The sequence below is a fragment of the Atractosteus spatula genome, chromosome 20, assembly GCF_055471065.1.
Source record: "Atractosteus spatula isolate fAtrSpa1 chromosome 20, fAtrSpa1.hap1, whole genome shotgun sequence".
Lineage (NCBI taxonomy): Eukaryota > Metazoa > Chordata > Actinopteri > Semionotiformes > Lepisosteidae > Atractosteus > Atractosteus spatula.
The window spans coordinates 13,864,921-13,882,887 of record NC_142725.1 but is presented as its reverse complement, the minus strand read 5'-3'; the positions used below and the strand labels follow the sequence as shown (position 1 = coordinate 13,882,887).

At 39.3% G+C, this 17,967-nt stretch overlaps 1 protein-coding gene across 2 annotated transcripts; it reads left to right on the top strand.

Annotated features, from left to right (window-relative positions):
* The first annotated feature begins 497 nt into the window (after positions 1-497).
* pex10 (peroxisomal biogenesis factor 10) lies at positions 498-3,999 on the top strand. Of its 2 annotated transcripts, none has more exons than XM_088938304.1 (7): positions 498-559; positions 808-929; positions 1,141-1,221; positions 1,315-1,721; positions 2,131-2,306; positions 3,267-3,402; positions 3,554-3,999. In XM_088938304.1, the coding sequence occupies exons 2-7, from the start codon at positions 818-820 to the stop codon at positions 3,620-3,622; spliced, it is 981 nt and encodes a 326-aa protein (XP_088794430.1). In that variant the 5' UTR covers positions 498-559; positions 808-817; the 3' UTR covers positions 3,623-3,999. The 2 variants fall into 2 exon arrangements, with proteins under 2 accessions (XP_088794430.1, XP_088794431.1); XM_088938305.1 differs by having other exon boundaries at positions 515-579.
* The last annotated feature ends 13,968 nt before the right edge of the window (positions 4,000-17,967 follow it).

The following is a 17,967-nucleotide window of genomic DNA, read 5'->3' as shown; positions in this document are numbered from 1 at the left end:
GGTTAGCATCCAATGCTAATTTGCCTGAATCGCTAGCCAAGGCAAAATGCAGCACTCTCTTTGGGATGACGTCAGTGAACGACATTTGGCTCACTAGAGAATCGTAATTTTAACGATTAATTTGAATAACAAAAACAAAACATTTCTTTTTAGTGTTTATGAAGACAGCCGGTGCATTCCTTTTTCCTTCACCTTCTCTGATAAAAAAAAAGAATCCCCACCATTGTTTTTTGTTATTTTTTTCACGTCTCATTTCACAAACATTTATTAATGTCGTTGGTTTTGCCGACCCGGACTGAAGCCGTGGAACTGTGATATCGAATTAAACAAAAAAAATAATGCATGCACAGAGGCTTAAATTAATTTTAAAAATACTAATTTGCTTATTATTTTCGTCATACCTCCACTAGGTGCCGCTGTGTTTATTCACCACGGTTTTCGTCTCAAACTTTTACGCTCTTGTAATTGTTCTCTCTCTGGTGCATCCGGGTTTTTCCTGCATCGCACAGGAACAGGAAAAGGCAGGTAAACGCAATGGACCGTGAGTTGCCTGGAGTAGGTAGGTTGGCGATGAGTTGAGTAAGTTTGTAAAATATATTTCTTTGTTCTTTCAGGTTTTTTTTATATTTTAGGATCAGGAGAGACTCGGCTACGGTTGTGTCTCATTTTAATCTCCCACAGCGAGAAGGATACATTTATCGGCGCTGTAATTTGGTTTGCATCGTGAGCCTATATTGCTCGATATTGATAATAAGTCGTTTTTGTAAGCAGTACTGAGGATGCTGTTCGTTTGCTTTCTTGTTCAAGGGTTAACGTCATGCCTTTGTTGCCTGCAAACCAACCCCATCTGATTCGTGCCAGTCAAAAGGATGAGTATTACCAGAGCTGTCTGAGAAATAACGCCAATGACGCCTTTCAAACCTTTGCAGGTGAGTCCGTATTTAAATAACGGGACATTAAATATCCATACATTTTTATGACTTGTTTCGTGACATTTTCATTTTTTTTTTCCACGGCGGGTTATGCTAAACATTTCATGTTCCCACGCTTCAATTTTGGCTACTTATTTTAGCAATGGAAGGTTGCTATTTGACATGCAACGTATTTTCTGTTGTGAAGGATTCATTTGATTTTTCACAGGGTCTAAAAGGTGGTTAGAATGGAGAAAGGAAATAGAACTTCTCTCGGATCTTGCATACCACTGCCTTACAACGTTTGCAGGTAAGGAAGACTTCATTTCGACTAAAGGTTGTTTACGGAGTATCGCTCCTGACTGATCTCGCCTGCTGTGAAATCTGACCATTTCCCCCACAGGTTATCAGACCCTTGGAGAAGAGTATGTCAGCATAATCCAGGTTGATCCCACTAAGCGGAGGGTGCCCTCTCGTACGCGTCGGGGTGCCCTGATCCTGCTCCACGTCGTCGTGCCGTATCTTGTGGACAAGGCCCTCGTCTGTCTCGAACATGAGCTCCAGGCTGAGGGATCTGAAATCCCTAGCAGTCCCACCACGGCCTCCCGATGGTGGAGCCCAGTCTCCTACTGCAGAGAGCGGATCCACCGGGCCGTGAGACTCCTGACGGAGCCCCAGAAGAAGACCGGCCTGCAAATCCTCTTCGTTTCCCAGCTGAGCATCACATTCCTGCGCAGGCTGCATGTGGCTGTATTCTACCTCACTGCAGCCTTTTATCATATTGGGAAGAGGGCGGCGGGCATCCACTACGTAAGTTGATCAAGGAGCAATCAAGTGCCATTTTAGACATCTTGTTTCCCTCCTTTTTGCAAAATAGGCCTATTTTTATATAAGTAGGGAGCTGCTTCAGCCTGCGTAGGCTGCAAAGGAACAAGTAAAGGTTTATTCCCTGCTGAAAAGAGAAGAAAAGAAACACAACTTTTCGGCTGTGGGGCCATCTTCTGTCACTCCACACGTTGTGTTTCTTTTCTTCTGATTTTATATAAGGCAAAGAAAATCTGGCCGACCTATCACAGGGGGTTTTGGAATTTTTAAATGGAAAATGTAATCCGATGAAAATAAGCGTTATTGCTCAAGCTGTTCTGTATACACAAGGTATACACGTTAGATTCATTTTTTTGTTTTTTTGTTCAGTGTTCTCCTCCGGCTTGCTTTTCAGCTGCGTGTGCATGGTCAGCCGGGAGGTGACCGCGCCGTCCGTAACAGTTACAGACTGCTGGGCGCTGTCTCGCTGCTACAGCTGGCTTTGACTCTGGCCCTGCAGTTCAACAACTTCCGCCAGAGACAGAGAGCCAGGCAGGAGTGGAGACTTCATCGAAACCTCCCCTCCTCCAGGTATTTCATTTCAAAGAGTGATGGTCTTGGTAATTCAAGCACGTAACGGTTACAAACAGGAAGAGGCCCCGTAGCCCATCTAGCCGGAATTGATAAGTGCATTTCAAACCACAGTAAAATAAACTGTACACAGTAACTCATAAAACCTCCAGTTTACATTTACAAAATAGACTAAATTTCCAGGTATGTGCAGCACCATGTTCTGTAATTCAGAATGTGGCAACATAACTTCTGGTGACGCGTGCAGACCTATGACATTGTAAACCAGCAGGCTCGTGAATACATCTCTTTTAATCCAGTAGAAATACTGCTTTCAGTTTTGAGAAGGATTTTTCCGACAAATACTACTTGTTAATTCTGCACGCAAATCACGTTGGAACATTTCTGTGGTGAAATGTCTGCTGCACAACCTGTACGTATTCCCTCGTCCATCACATCACACTATTCATTACGGAGACTAGTGAGCAGGAAGAACCGCATCTCGTCACGGTTTGTGGGAACTCGAATGCGAGTTTGCGACAACATGGCGACTTGCAGTACTTTCAGAAAGTTCATGAATTTGTGCTTAATTCCAAATTTGTGCGTTTTTTCTACAGCGTCCATGAATTTATTTTGTGACGGAGATTTAATTACTGCTCTGAGAAATTGGGACTACCATTCCCCTTTAACCGAACCAAGGATCTTATCCAGACGGATCTTGAAAGACATTGGCTTTGACAGTGTGGCTGCGGTAGCTTGTTCCAGATTCCCATAGCCCTTTAGCTAAAGATATACCTGCTGTTTTAGGTTTTAAATGCAGTGAGGACACTGTTGGTAGGAGAAAGTCGAGGAGGCTGGAAGGTTTCTCATTGAAAGTGGATTTGAAATTTGCTTAATTGATTCTGAAGAGCGTGTTGCGGGTTGGAGAGATGTGCTAGCAAAGTGGGTGGCAGTTAGTCTCTTTTTTTCTTTTCTTTTTAGTTCACAGTCTGTGGAAACTACGGCAACGCGTTGCTCCCTGTGCATCTTGTGCCTGGAGAACCGGCGACACTCGACCGCGACCCCCTGCGGCCACCTGTTCTGCTGGGAGTGCATCACTGAGTGGTGCAATACCAAGGTGAAGCAGCACTGTGAGGAGCCTGCTTCTGTGTTTCAGAAGGGTGGTGGCCACCTCATCTCTCCCGATTGTATTTTATGGGAAAATTCTAAGCTTTTATTTGGGGTTTTTTTTTCTTCTAAAAAACATATTTTCATTTTTCTTTCTACAGGCAGAGTGTCCCTTGTGCCGTGAGAAATTCCAGCCACACAGGCTGGTCTATCTGCGAAACTACAAATAGAAGAAGAGCAAAGATGACAGAAGTTGTTTTACGAGCTTCAACACAGAGCCTCGATCTTTCATTTTATGGTTTCCTCTGCTATTGAGTCCCTTAAGACAATACATGTACAAGCCTCAGAGCAGCAGTTTCAGTCTAGTCCTGACACTGCGTGTACTTTATAATGTATATGTATTTGTCAGTGATAGTATCTTATTATAACATTTAAAATACAGGGTAGCACTGTTATTTTCTGATGAAAATATTAATTAACCTTGTTAATTGGTATGTATGGTGTATGATTTTATTTCACTTGATAATTTAATGAGGATCATGTAGAACTGGATTGTATCAGTCCGTGTTACAGAAATAAAAACAGTCACCTATGGCTTTGTTCTATCATTTTGGTATTGATTTGCTGCATGCTTTTGAATGTCTAAAAGAAGAAAGCTACTAGTGCATTGATGAGAATATGATGTTTATATACTTTTTAAATGGTTTATCTGCTTCTTAAGTATCCCTACTTATTGAATTGATTTTTCTCGGAATTCTGAATTCAAGCTGTGCTTGTCCTGCCTTTAATAGAAAAGGCCTAACTGTAGGTGTTTTTTTAAGAGAGCAAGTCATTTGCGTTCAGGTGAAATTACTAACCCCCTATATTTAAGACAGACTGATCGACGTTGAGATAGAAAAGGTCAGTATACCCAAATTTAAATTAACCCCGAATTTTTAATACGGGCCGGATAAGTGCGTCGGTTATGAGGCGTACGCATGCGCAGCTATAACTCCTGTGCCAGCGGTTCGTCATCAGAGCCGCGCCAGGTTTGAAAAGAAATACTGCAACAGACTAAACAACTACCCATTAAAGGTGAAAAGTCCTTATTCTTCCAGGAAGACTGATATTGTTCAGGAATGTTATCCACATTCAGTTTGTTTATTTCTAATGTTTCCACTTCTAATGTTTATTTGTCGTTCAAGAAATAATCAACAACACACTTTCGTTTCACCAGTCTTTGCAGCTAAAAAGATTGAACTCTTGATTCTAAAAGCTAACAGGTTTTGTTTGTGTTGCAAATGAGATAGGCTTAATACGAAGTGTTATGTACATTTTGATATGGTTAAATGTTCATATTTTGTTTTTCCAGTGTTATTTTGGATGTTGCACTGTTTACCGTTTAAATTGCCTCCCTTTGAGGCAAAATTAAGTATTTTCATTTGAGTCATTTGGGAGAATTTAAACACGCCACAGCCCTTGTTTGTTGTAATACATACAAATCAGCGAGTGTAGGTGATAAAAATTGGGGATACACAGATTTTATCAATTGAAATGTAAATGAAGTGGATTTTTTTCTTTTTTCTTATTCAAATTGGAAGTTGTACGTCCCTCAATGTGCAGAGGCGGATAGGCGATTTGTTTACGGCATAGCGTCACTAATCTGTTGCTGCGCTAATCCAGCTCTGCGCGCAGTAGGGGACATATTGTAGTAGCGGGTTTAAAACAATGGGAATATATATAATTTGGAGGTCTAGTGCAAACAGAGGTCAAACCTTATTGTGGTTTTGAATAAGTGCGAAAACCTGCAGCAGTTTTAGGGTGAGTAGCGTTATCTCTTAGATAGTATTAATGCACTTCCCACTCTTTTGAGGTTGTGCTTTAAAATTTAAAGCATTTGATGAATTTTAGACGTTGGGATTTTTCACTCTGTAGTCCTTTCCTTTGTTTTCGTGAAACAGGTGTGTTTTTTTTATCACGAATAAGTAATGCCCACATACCGCACTAAACACGTTGTATTGAACAGCGTAAACGTTTGAATTCAAAGAAGTGTGAAGACGTGTCTAAACCTGATTCACTCGAATTTAAATATAATTTAAATAAATGAAAATGGAATGTTTGGTACATTAACAATTGATTAAGAAAGCAATTACTGTAAATAACACTTCTGTTTATAATATATATTATTGTAGTTATATTGTAGATATATTTTTGTAGTTCTTTTATAAAACATTTTATATTACTAAGTTTTTCCTGCCACATATTGAATTGAATTACAGAGCAGCATTACTAAATTTGACATACTTCAGGCTTGATGGGATGAAAACGAATTGTGCTATTTCCTATAGCATATGGTATAACTAACAGTTTGCTGTTCATTATAGGTGTCTGACAGATTGTACAGAACCGACAAAGAAATTTCTGCTGACAGGGACTGTGTTGTAGCACCTTCACGAAATGGAAAAGTATCCCCAGAAGAAACCATCTGGGAAAACTTCAAAGACTCAGACAAGAAGAACACAAGGAAACTTCAATGTGCAGAGGAACCTGGGCCTTCTTGCTGATGATGGTAATGAGATATTGGGAGTTCTTTCAATGTCCTGTCAAGACCAGCAGTCAAACCTGCTGCATTCTGCAGGTAGATTGAGCTCTGGGAGCACTGGCAAGCACTTGATCCTGAAACAGAGGAATCTTGGCAATGAAGGGGAATGGCCAGCAAGTCACAGCCATTACATGATGAAAAGCAGCAGACCTGGAAAAGCAACTCATCAGGAACCGGTGCACAGTATGAAACCAATTCGGTTTAGCAGAGATAACAGTGATCTCAGTTGCAAAGGCTATGCATCCGCCTGCAGTAATACTTACAGCTCAGTTACCAAAGATGATCTGCATTATGCATACAAGCCTGAGAAACAGAAAGATATGAGCCTGCAGCATTTGGTGACAGAATCTGCTTTTATTGCAAATAAGATGCTGGTTCAAAGCAATGTGCAAATCTGCAAAGCTCATGAAAAGCCTTCTGTTTTAACTAGTGATGTCATATTTAATCCAGAGTGTTCTGAGCTTTCAAGTCAGGAACAGCCACGTTTTAATAGAGGAACAGAGAAGCCTTGTAATTTAAATGATTGCAGTCCTGCTGGTCAGAAACTGGCATCTGAACATTTTTCCACATTTCAAAATGTCCTTAATCCATCTTGGACTTCTGCAAGCATGCAGGTGTCAATGCTGGACCTTAGGAAAAGTGAAGATTTGCTAGCATCTGAATCAGCAGAACGACAGCCACCTAGTTCCTGTACAGCTTTTTCTTCTTCTGGTGATTCTGGTGATGGAACCGACAATAAAGGACTTCATAACACACCAAAAAATATATCATGTTATTTTGTTCAAAGAGGAAGAAGTTGTTTCACATGCAAACTGGCTTCCAAGTCAGGTAAAACTATATCCATAAAAAAGAATGTCCATGAAAGCCATCACTTTTACCCAGAGAATATCAAGATGTCTTCACATTTTTGTGGTGATGATTCTGCAGAGCTGTCCAGTTGCCCACGTGCTACCATTGCAGAATCACTACCTGTGGCAAAGGAGAGCTCAAAAAGGCAGACAGAAGGCACAAAAGCTCTGTGTTCAGGGCTTAGAAGAGAGCTCACCTTGGCTGAAAACTTTGGTCTAAAAAAAGTGAGGTATCCATCATCTGTCTGTGAAAGCGTCAGCCATTTTAAGAGTACAGGAAAGGAACTGGTTTCTTTAGATCCCATACAACGTCAGAGCACTTTCGATGCCACTGATTCAAGTTCATGTTTAAACGTGGAGATGGAAAAACATTCATTTTGGGCGCACAGCATAACAGACAACACTGGGGTCTCCAAATGTGATTCAATGATGGACAGTCTTCACCTAATTAAAGAAAACTATAACTTAATACAGGAGGTGACTGGTGAGTCTGACACAAAGGTAGTAGGTATAAAGAGAAATCAACAGTTAGGCTGCCTGCAGGGTATTGGAAATTGTGATTTTACAACAGAAAATACTCACACTAAACATAAAAGAATCAAATGTCGGGTTAATGTAGCTGATATGTGTTCTACTGAAGAGGAACAACCGTCTTCGTTTCCACAATTTCTTCCCTTGCATGGATTTAAAGAAAGCATTTGTTCTAGCAGAGGTGGAACCAAGCACTACAAGAGGAGTGTAGGTGTTGCAGAAAGAAAACCTCTGTCAGCAGGTCAGAGGAGCAAGTTATCTAAGGTAGGCAGATGTTTTGTTTGGGAGGTCAGAGGGCAACATTGTTGAGTGTAACATGATATTTCTAAGCAGGGTATGTTGACAGCTTGGTTTTATTTTCCAGCAGCCTCCTGATCCAGTGAAGATATATAGCCATGGTCCTGTTGTGGCAGCAAAAGGAAGGTAAAGCAGGATCCTTTGTCTCTTTTGACTGACTACAATAAATATCAGATTAAAAGCAACAAGTGAAATTGTTTTTGATCAAATGAAAATGTTTAAATGTCTTAACTGCCATTATTTTCATTTCTTATTTAGTAGCTGATGGATGTTACTGATAGACATCATGTTTGACTTAAAAATTAAATCTGTGCTTAAGGATGTAACAGTTTAAAAAAAAGTCAATTGAAATGCTCTCTTTACCATTTGAGTAAAGTGGTCAAATATTTCCTCTCACCTAGAGGATTCTTGTCACTGTACAGACACCAGCTTCTAGCCAAGTGTTTTGAGACTTGGGTGCAACGTGTGAGAGAGAACGCTACAGCAAGGCTTGAACACAATAAACAGCTGCTGAGAAAGGGGCTAGCTGCACCGGCATGGGCTGTCCAAGTACGGCACATGCAGTATGACAACGTTTCAAAAAGAAAGAGAGCTGGGATGTTATCTCAGTGCTTTAATCATGTGAGTAACAGAAGGTTTCTGCTTCCTGTTTTAACCCTTGGACAAACATGAGTAGCATGGCACTGCTTGCTTTCAGATTTACAAAATTAAGTAACTGGTGTACACCTTGAATTATGGTCCACAAAGGGACCCGTGATATCAGTGTGGGAAAAGTAGTTCATGTCTGATTATTTTGATTAGAACAAGAGCTGGTGGAACAGTGATAATGTCTTGTTCCTCCAGGAGACTTGTTTTTACCCATCTCAGAATTCTGTGACAGTGCATTCTCGGCTTAATCAAATAGGAGGCCAGTGATATGTGCAACAAAATACAGAGGTTTACTATTGGTCTATATGATAGCTTTTACGGGGAGTTATTATGTCAGAATCTCAAAGTATGAAAAATGTATTTTCGGAATTGCCAACCAGTCAGTATGCAGTGCTAGTTCTGTACCATTATCTCTTAAAGAAGTGAAGCATACATTACAGCTATTGTGTGGCAATGCAGTGTTCTGAAACTATATCCCAGTAAGAAAAGCAACATGAAATGAGAGAATCCAGCCTTTATTACTGAACTTTAAGAAATAAGAATGCCAAAAATCTTGTTAAAAGGTGCTTTGTTCCATTTTTGCCCTGCAGATTCTTTTTGCACTTATTGGAAAAGTTTCTTGCCTGGAGGCCAATGTGCAATAAATCACAATAATATGTCATTTCCTCTCAGGTGTAATTCATTGGACAAGAAGTTGGAACTAGCTACTGCTTCAGCTGCAGCAATGGCTTTCTCACAGAAGTGTAGTTTGTAATATACAGTTTAAAACAAATTAACATAATTAAAACAAAATAGCCTAGAAACTATTGTAATTTGTCATTGCAGGTCATGCTTCTGATTTATAAAATTGTTATATCTAACAGAACCTTTTTTTTCTTTTGTAGTGGAAAGAAGCTTTTGCACGCAGACACATTTTTCTCAAAAAGACCACTCCTGACATTGATTTGAACGTGGAGGCTTTAAGAAGAGGCCTTGTTCGACCCAATAATGAGCTCATTTTAAGATCTGCTTATTGCCCACGGAGGAGGCACATCGCATGCCTGCACATACTCAGGGCTGCTGAGATACACTATAAGTATGTGTTTCGACAACTTTAAATGAGCTCAGTGTCAGTTCTCAAGCAAAGTGCAGTTCAGTACCTTATTTTAAATTGTTTTCAGTTCTACTTGTTTTGATTAATTAAAATGTCAAGGCATTGGGGTTGTTTAGACCTTATAAATACCTGCTGAACCCGGGTCAAAGTAAAAAGTTCCATCTTAAGTGAGACTTGTGGTTTGGAACTTTACTAGGATATTTGATTCTATATACACTACAAATGGAGTGCTAATGTTCATGTATTAATAGTGTTTCACATTTTCTGAGTTTATTTTTATTACATGACATCCCTTTAGACCTGCCTTGGATTGGTTATTATTCCCATTTATACATACACACCAAAACGCTACTAATTACAGAACAAGGTGCGATGCTGCTCACTTAATATCACAGCTGCTTGAATGTTTTGGCTCAACAATCTCTCATGCAGAGTTTACAGGTGAAGCAGGTTTGAGTGACGTGTATAATCACCCTATTATTATTGCTTGTTATTGAATTAAACATTTCAACAGTATACTCTCTGAGAGACACATTTAGTGTTTAATAATCACAACAACAATATTTAAGATCGTTTTGACAAATAATGCATGTACTCACAGGGCAATGAATATGTATTGCTAAATAGGGATACAGTAAAAGCTAATTGCATTTTAAAGGGACAAATGCCATTGTAAAATAGACATAGAAAATATAGAACACCTTCAAATAGAGATCTTCTAACACTAATCCAATCACTAGCCTGTTTTTTTTTAAAAGATATATGTGGGCTGGCATTGTCATTCTGTGAAGCAGTACCCATGTTACTAAGTCTGGTCTACCGGTTGGGCTTTGGACTTGATACTGCCAGGTGATGGGTTCAAATGCTGAAATGCCCTTGATAATTTACTGAGACTCCTGCAGTAACATGCTCCATTGTGAAATGTAAGATGTGTGTTACAGATTACTAATACTGAAGCTAACAAAACCAAGTCTGCTTAACTGTAATGAGGATGATCTTTTAATTTTGTGCCTCCACAACCACAGCTAGGAACAGTATGGAATGCATGGCTTCAGCTTTCTAAGCCTTCACCCTATATTACATACATTATGCACCGGTATGTGAAAGTCTTAAAACTGTTTAAGCTGGGACTTTCCACAAGTTACATTGGTGTGATTTGTAACAGTCCTTCACTTTTAGACGTGAAAACAGTGTTAAGTTTTTATGTTACCATTCTTTCCAGTCTCTGGCAGGAGGCATTATGCAAGGTTTATTTATTGTCTCTTCCTTGATAGCTTGACACTGCTGTGCAAGCACTGGGCCATCTGGAGACAGCTCAAGATAAAGAAGAATGCAAGAAGACAACAGGAGCAGGCCTTCTTTTGCATGGAACGCACTCTGAAGAAGAAGGTCTTTATGGCCTGGAGCACAGCTGTGTACAAAACACGGCTTGCCAAAAAATGTTTTAGGTAATTTGCGTGCTTAATGCAGTAAATCCAACTTAAATGATCTTTTAATAGCCCATATCAAAAATTCATGTTTATGTGCTCCATGCTTTATTACAGAGTAGAGAATAATACAGAATATTTTTGTATTTCCAGAAAGGGTATACTGGAATGATAGGAGTGTTTTTAAAAACTAAAAAGGGAGTCTGGTGCATAGATTATTTATGAGGCATGAGAAGTTGCAATTAGAGAATGAGTGGTTCTTACTAAATACTCCTGTTGCTCAGAACACTTTAACCTTCAGTCCAAGTCCCAGAGCAAAAGAAATGTAAAATTGCACAAAATCCTGAAAAGTTAGCAAAAACATTAGCCATCTTATATTTCTTTAGATTTCTTTCCCTTTCTTTCAGAAGAAAAATACTATCTGTACATTTTACTTTCCATTATCGTACCATTCTTATCTCCACAGGGACCATACAGTATCTGCTGTGTTCAAAGCTTGGAGTATGCAGGTGCAATATATTAAGTGTGAGAGACAGCAGAAAGATTTTCTGACCTCCCAGTTTCAGAGATCTTGCCTTCTGAAACAAAGCTTTCATCATTGGAGATCCAGACTAGGAGTCTATCAAAGTGAACAGGAGAAAATACAAGAAATGGGCAGGTCTGTAACATTTAACCCCGCGTGGCCTGAATTTTTCTTTTTGCAGAAGAAAGTAAGAACAGGACACTGTAGACCGGTGTCCTTTGAAAAATAACTAATACATTTTTATTGTTTTTCAACTTAAATTTTCATTGTTGTACAATAATACAGACCATTGGGCTCAGAAGTATTGACAGGTCAGTGTGCACACATGTTGAATTTTGTGTTCTCCTTGAATCTAGCTGAGCAGCAATGATTAATGGCACACAATGATTCTTTAATAATTTAATAATAATTAGCACACTCAATTATTTTGTGGCACGCGATTTACATCTGGCTTTTTGGGAAATCAATTTTAGCCAGCGTCAACCTCAAATCTGCAATCTAATCTAATGTCTTTTGACATTACTTTTTAGTCCTTCCAGACCAGAAACTGTGATTCAGAGTTCACATGCTTTCTACTGATGTTCTAGTCCCTACAAGCCTTAAAAGGTTAAGGTACTGTGCAGATTTTACAGGAAATTAGTTTGCAGACATGACCTTTGTTATAAACTAGTTTGGTGCAAACATACAAAACTTATGGCTCAAACTATTAACCTGTGAGAGTGAAAGTTGCAAACACTGGTGTCTTACAATCCTTAACTTACATTTCCAATTAATGACATATCCTTATGTTCTACAGCACTTGATGTATATATATGTGACAGGGAAATGTGACAGATTATGAAATAGAACTCATTATGCACAATGCCCTGTCACATAAATTTTTGCATAGATTGCATCTTCCTGCTTCAGTGAAGGACAAGTGGAAAGAGGAATCTGACAGCTTCATAACGATGATCTTCAGCTGTGTTTTTCCCTTCCCCTGTCCTTTATTTCATGGTTCTTCAGGATGGCAGCTCAGCGTTGGCAACAGGCTGCACATAAGGAGAAACTTGAGGGCCTGTGCTCTAGAGCAACACAGGTGCTTTACAGAAGGAGACAAGCAAGTAGGTGGAGTCAAGCCAGCATGTGCGATATGTGATCCATACAAGGAGAAAGCCTTAGTATCACTGTAAAAAAAGTTGTTATGCAAAATTGTTCCTCTTATGTGCTAAATTATAGATATGTTTTGTGCTTCAGTCATGCTGCTGTCAAGCTCCTAATTTGCTTTTTTAAGGGATAATAAAAGACCCAAGTCCAGTCAACTGTTAAATGTGATAAATGTAACTGCCTTTTTAGTTGCCTTCAGGACTTGGCATGAACTCAAGGCCTCTGTCGATTTGGAGAGAAGCAGCGTGATGATTGTGCGCCATCTGCTGGATGAGAGAAAGCTGAAGGCTACATTTGCCTCCTGGCACAGGTTCAGTTTACAAAGAAGAGGAGCGCAGCTGTTCTGTGCGAAAGCACAAAAAAGACAATTGCTGCGGTGTGTTTGCAAGCTTAATTTCACAATTAATCTCTGCAGCCTCATTCTGTGTCCCAGTGCTGTTTGCCTTTGAGGAAGTCCGGTGCTTAATGGGTAATTCTGGGTATATAAACTGAGAGCTTCCTTACTGTCTCATAAATCAATAGGTGTCTATTGAAAAGTCAAACAAAATTAACTTGTAATCAGGTTCGTAAGCTGACAATTTTAGTATGCATGGACATTTCGATTAGTAATACTAATAGCCTAGCTCCAGTGTGACTCATGCTGAATGTTTTATGTTGATCAGTGATCAGCAAAACAAAAATTATAGATGGGACAAATTTTAAATGAAACATAATGTTGGAAATGTTTCAGAGTACTGCATTTAAAAACAACAACTACAGTAATAATAAAAGCTTGCCTACTATAATATAATATTAATGTTTGGATGTATTTTTCTAAAGCAATAATATCGGCTTTTTAAAGCTAAAGTGGAGATAAGTTTTATAAAATCATTAAGGGTCCTTAATTCTTTCATTCAAGCTTACTTAAGCATATCGGTGTTCCTGGTTCCTTGCAGTTGCTTGGAGGCTTGGAGAAAACTTGTTCATCAGAAATCAATCTCCGTTTATTACTGGGCTACACTTCAGAGGTACACGGCGAAGCTGTGTTTCCAGCGCTGGAAGCAAGACGTGGCACTGTTCTGTCTACAGAAGACGTTTGTCATCCACTTACTTGAAGAAAGGCAGCGGCAAGCAAAAGATAAATGGAAAGGTTCTCTTTCTTTTCCCCTTGAAACAGCAAAACCCATGAGACCAGATGGGTTTCATCAGATATTTAATTGGTAGACCTTTTTATTCTGAAAGTTATGTCTCAGAGTTAGTTTTCTTTATAGGAACTGTGTAACCTTGAAGTTATATCTATTTCATTTTCTTAGAGCTGTAACAAGAAGCATATTTTGCAGCAATTTCATTTTACCTTTAGATGTTAGTTCCTTGACAGCTTTCTTACGATTCAGATATAGCATAATTTACCTTACATGTACCATTATTATTATGTAAATGTAATTCTTTCCAAGTTGTGGTTAATACTCTTACGAGGATCTCACAGGATCTTTAATGATCAGCACCACAGTTTAATGTTTCATCCAAAAGACAGCAACCCCTACAGGGCAATGTCCCTGTTCAGTATAACGGGGCATTGATTTGGATGTCAGTCCAGAGGGCAGAGCACTACCTACTGGTTAATAAATGCCACTTAGCTAAAAGTTTATCAGCTTTGTTAACATAATCACTTTATTACAATGTGTGTGGGCATTTTACGAAGCTCTCATTGTAAGTGTTGATATGGGTGTCAGGATTAGTTAAGCTTTTGTTATTTTCTTAAGGGTTTCAAATGAAGCAAGGCAATGCCTTTTCGGCAATGATGGATCGTCACCACAGAGCGGATGAGCTGTGTGCAGCTTTGGTACTCCAGGGGGCCTTTCAGAAGTGGAAAGAGGAGCAGTGCAAACTGCAGATGGCCAGGTAGTAGGCCTTGGACAACAAGTCTGCATCTGCGCTATGCATTGAAAAATCTGCCTCTTTATACAGTGGAATTCCACTGTATGCAATAATCATTCAGAAATAGAACAACAGATGCTATTTTTCACACCACGTCTCTCCTGCTGTGGAATAAACCCTCTAAATTCTTTTGTTACTTTTGTTTTTTAGAGTATTTTCTGAAGCTGTGGAGAAAAGGAGATTAAGAGATGTAGTCAAGCACTTGCACAGGGTGGCAGAGCATGCTGTGAATGACAGAGAGCAGAGGCTCAGTTCTGCAGTGGACCAGCGGGAGTTCCAGGCGCCAGGTCCACTCCCAGAGGGCTCTCCCCCTGCCTCATTTCCACTGCACACAGCCTGCAGCTCCTTTCAGCAGGTACACACTGTTGCTGGGGTGTGAGCTCCGCTAATGGCCCACTCTTAATGGTGAACACTTTGGCAAGTACTGGTTTACTTTTTCCTTACAATTACAATCACTTTTATTGTGTATGAGATGGATAGTTTAGGACACGAATGACCAAACAAAGCATGAAACTGTATAGTAAATTAAAAAATGCTTCTTATTTTATTGTTATGGTGTGATTTGATGAGACTGATGAAGTTGTTGAGAAGTAAATTTCTGCCAAGGAGAGGTTTAATGGAAACACAATGTTCCTGTTTGCTGAGGCTTTTCATTTCCAACATTGAAGGTCATCCTGGACGTTGTGGGGAGAAAGGGCCACAGAGGTCTGCACATCAGTTTAATGTCAGTAGAACACATGAAGGGTGAGAAGACCGAGCTGAATGACTGGTCAAAGTATGCCCACGAGCAAGAGCTCCCTTTACAGACCTCCTCATCACTGTGCAGGCTAAAACCAGGGTCAGTCTTCACTAGCATCTCCCGTTTCTCTGCTATAACAATAATTCCTTGCATTATATAGCACTAGGTGACACAAGGCAGACTTTATGCACCAGCAGCCACCAGATCAGGTGGCCATATTGTACCAGCTCATTGTGGAATTTAGAAAATACATTGATCTTACAAATTGTACCATGGGATCTTTAATAAGCAAGTAGTCAGGACCACAGTTTAATGTCTCATTCAAAGGACTGCATCTCCAACAACATGGTCTTCCCTACCAGTATACTCAGACATACAGTAGGTTTGGAAATTCTGGTTCAGAAGGAAGCTCACAAGTCCACGATCACCTATACTAATCATCTGTCTACATCTCAGCCCACATAAGTGGGTTCTATGGTACTAATTTAGACTGCCAAGTGAGAACTGGTTCAGTTGATTGACAAGCAGAGTGGGATTGGGCTTACTTTGAAATCCAATAAATGTCACAGCTACAAATATTGACATTTTGGCCTTGGTGTGCTGTCTGACATACTGATTAAGTACACCTAGTGTCAAACATCACAGACTTTTCTTGTCATATTACAATCATTTAAAACATAATTTTCCCTTAATAGAGCAAGTCTGCACATAATGAGGTTACACGCTGTGCTCCCAGAGTGCTGTGCCTGGCTGTTCAACTGTTCACAGAAAACTGTCTGAAATGTGTACTGTGCTGTTTTGTTCTGATGATCACTGCCTTCACAGAATGACAACTACAGACAATTTGGACCAAACTGTAGACATCTGTACACTTCCCCATTGGGAGCACAGTACAGTGATGCTCAAAGGGCCTAAAAGATTAAAGGTATTTATGTCTTTTATCTTTTTGGCTGTGTGTGTGTCATTATTTCTGGATAATTCACCATAATACGTCTGCTAGGATCTGCCAAATTAAGGGTCATTATCACAACTGAGTTCCTTGAAATTAGGAGATACAAGTTAGGGGTTAGGAGGAAAGGAGATACAATTTTTAATGGAGTATAACCTTAGAGAACTAGAAGAAAAGACTGTAGTTCCCAGTAATGTACTTTAACTTATCACAACTGGAAAATACCTGGACAAAACATTAACTTTTCAGAAATATTCTTCTTTCTGAGCAATGAAGAAAACGTGGTGCTGGAAACATACAATTTGCGTTGGAGGCGAATAAGTCAGAATGGGAGATTTTTTAAAAGATTTGTTCTTATTATTGTCAATATCTCATAAAAATATATAGAATTAAAGTGCCTCTTGTTCTCAGTTTTCCCCATAGTTAGCAGCTCTGTATTTTGATTAAGAAGTCCATTGGACTGGTGTGGTCAGCGGCTTTCAGGATTCTGAATGTTTTAATCGCGTTCCTTTGTAGTCTTCATTATAGTCAATATTTAATCAAACATTTAATATGAAAGCTAGAGCCATATACATATGTAGCTTTTGATTGCTGCAAAAACGAAAACTTAATTTCTTTTGGACATTATTCAGTATTTTTAAATGAAAGTATTTCCACTGTATGCAGTGTATCAGTAAGAGTTTAGGGATTTTAAATGAATGATAATCTGTGCTTTGTAATCTTCAATGTTTCCCTCTTTGCAGACTTTGGTTCACCTTGCAGTCAACAGAATCATGCATCCGTCCGTCAGCATGGCCTTCCTTCAGTGGAGACTTTACGTATCAATGCGCAGAGAAATAAATATTCTGACTGGCTACTTTAAAGGTTACAGGAGCCAGTCAGTAAAGAGCAGTGTTTTTCATACCTGGAAGTGTGAGACAGTAAAACAGATCACTGCTAAAAACTGCTGGGTAAAGATTTTTTTTCTTTCAGTTTCAGTTCCATTTATGCTAGGAACAGATTAGGTATTCAATATTGTTTTGTGTTACAGTTGTACTCAGTCACGACATGATACAACTTTTTGTTATTCAGTTTATTTTAACCCAGTAATATATTAAAGGAAAGATCACCATGACTACATTTGATTTTTAGCATATCCATTCATCTTTTCAGGAGAGGGGGCTACTGAGCAGAAGTCTGGACCTTTGGAAGAGATTGGTGTTTCAACAGAGGAGAAAAGGTCTTCTACAGAAGAAGGCAGTTCAGTTTCACAAATCACACCTTTTAACCCTGAGCTTCAGAAGTTGGCAGAGAAAGGTAGTGAAAGAGAAATGGCATTATCCAAATATGTAAATGCACCTATAATTGAAGAACAGTTTCTATACATTGCCCTCCTTCTGTTAATGCAATTTCATTCATATGTTGAGTTTTTATGATCTTAGGAAAGGTGTTTCTACGAAGTTCTTTGTATGTATGTATTTGGATTAATTGCTAGGAAAGAAATAGTTATATGCCAGCCACCATATCTGTGTGTTATCTATCTGAGTGTCAGTGTACCATGTTGACAAGGTTGAAATATTTGTAATTTGAAAAATACTGTAGAAATGTTGGTAATGTGTTCCTTTCCACACAACCAAACCAGTCTTTGTGTGCTTTTTTTCTAATTAAGAGGAAACTGAAGGTCATCCACGGTGATGCTGAGGATCTTGTCCAGCAGGAGAGAAAAGCTCTGTGGTTTCAAAAGACAGTGGAAAGGCAGAGGGTGCATCAGAGCTTCACTCTGTGGGCTGCACATGTACGGCAGTCCTGCAGAGTGTTAGTCTACTATAGACATGCTCTCTTAACAAGGTAAATACTTGCATTCACCCTTGAAAAGTAAATTGCTAATGTCACACCA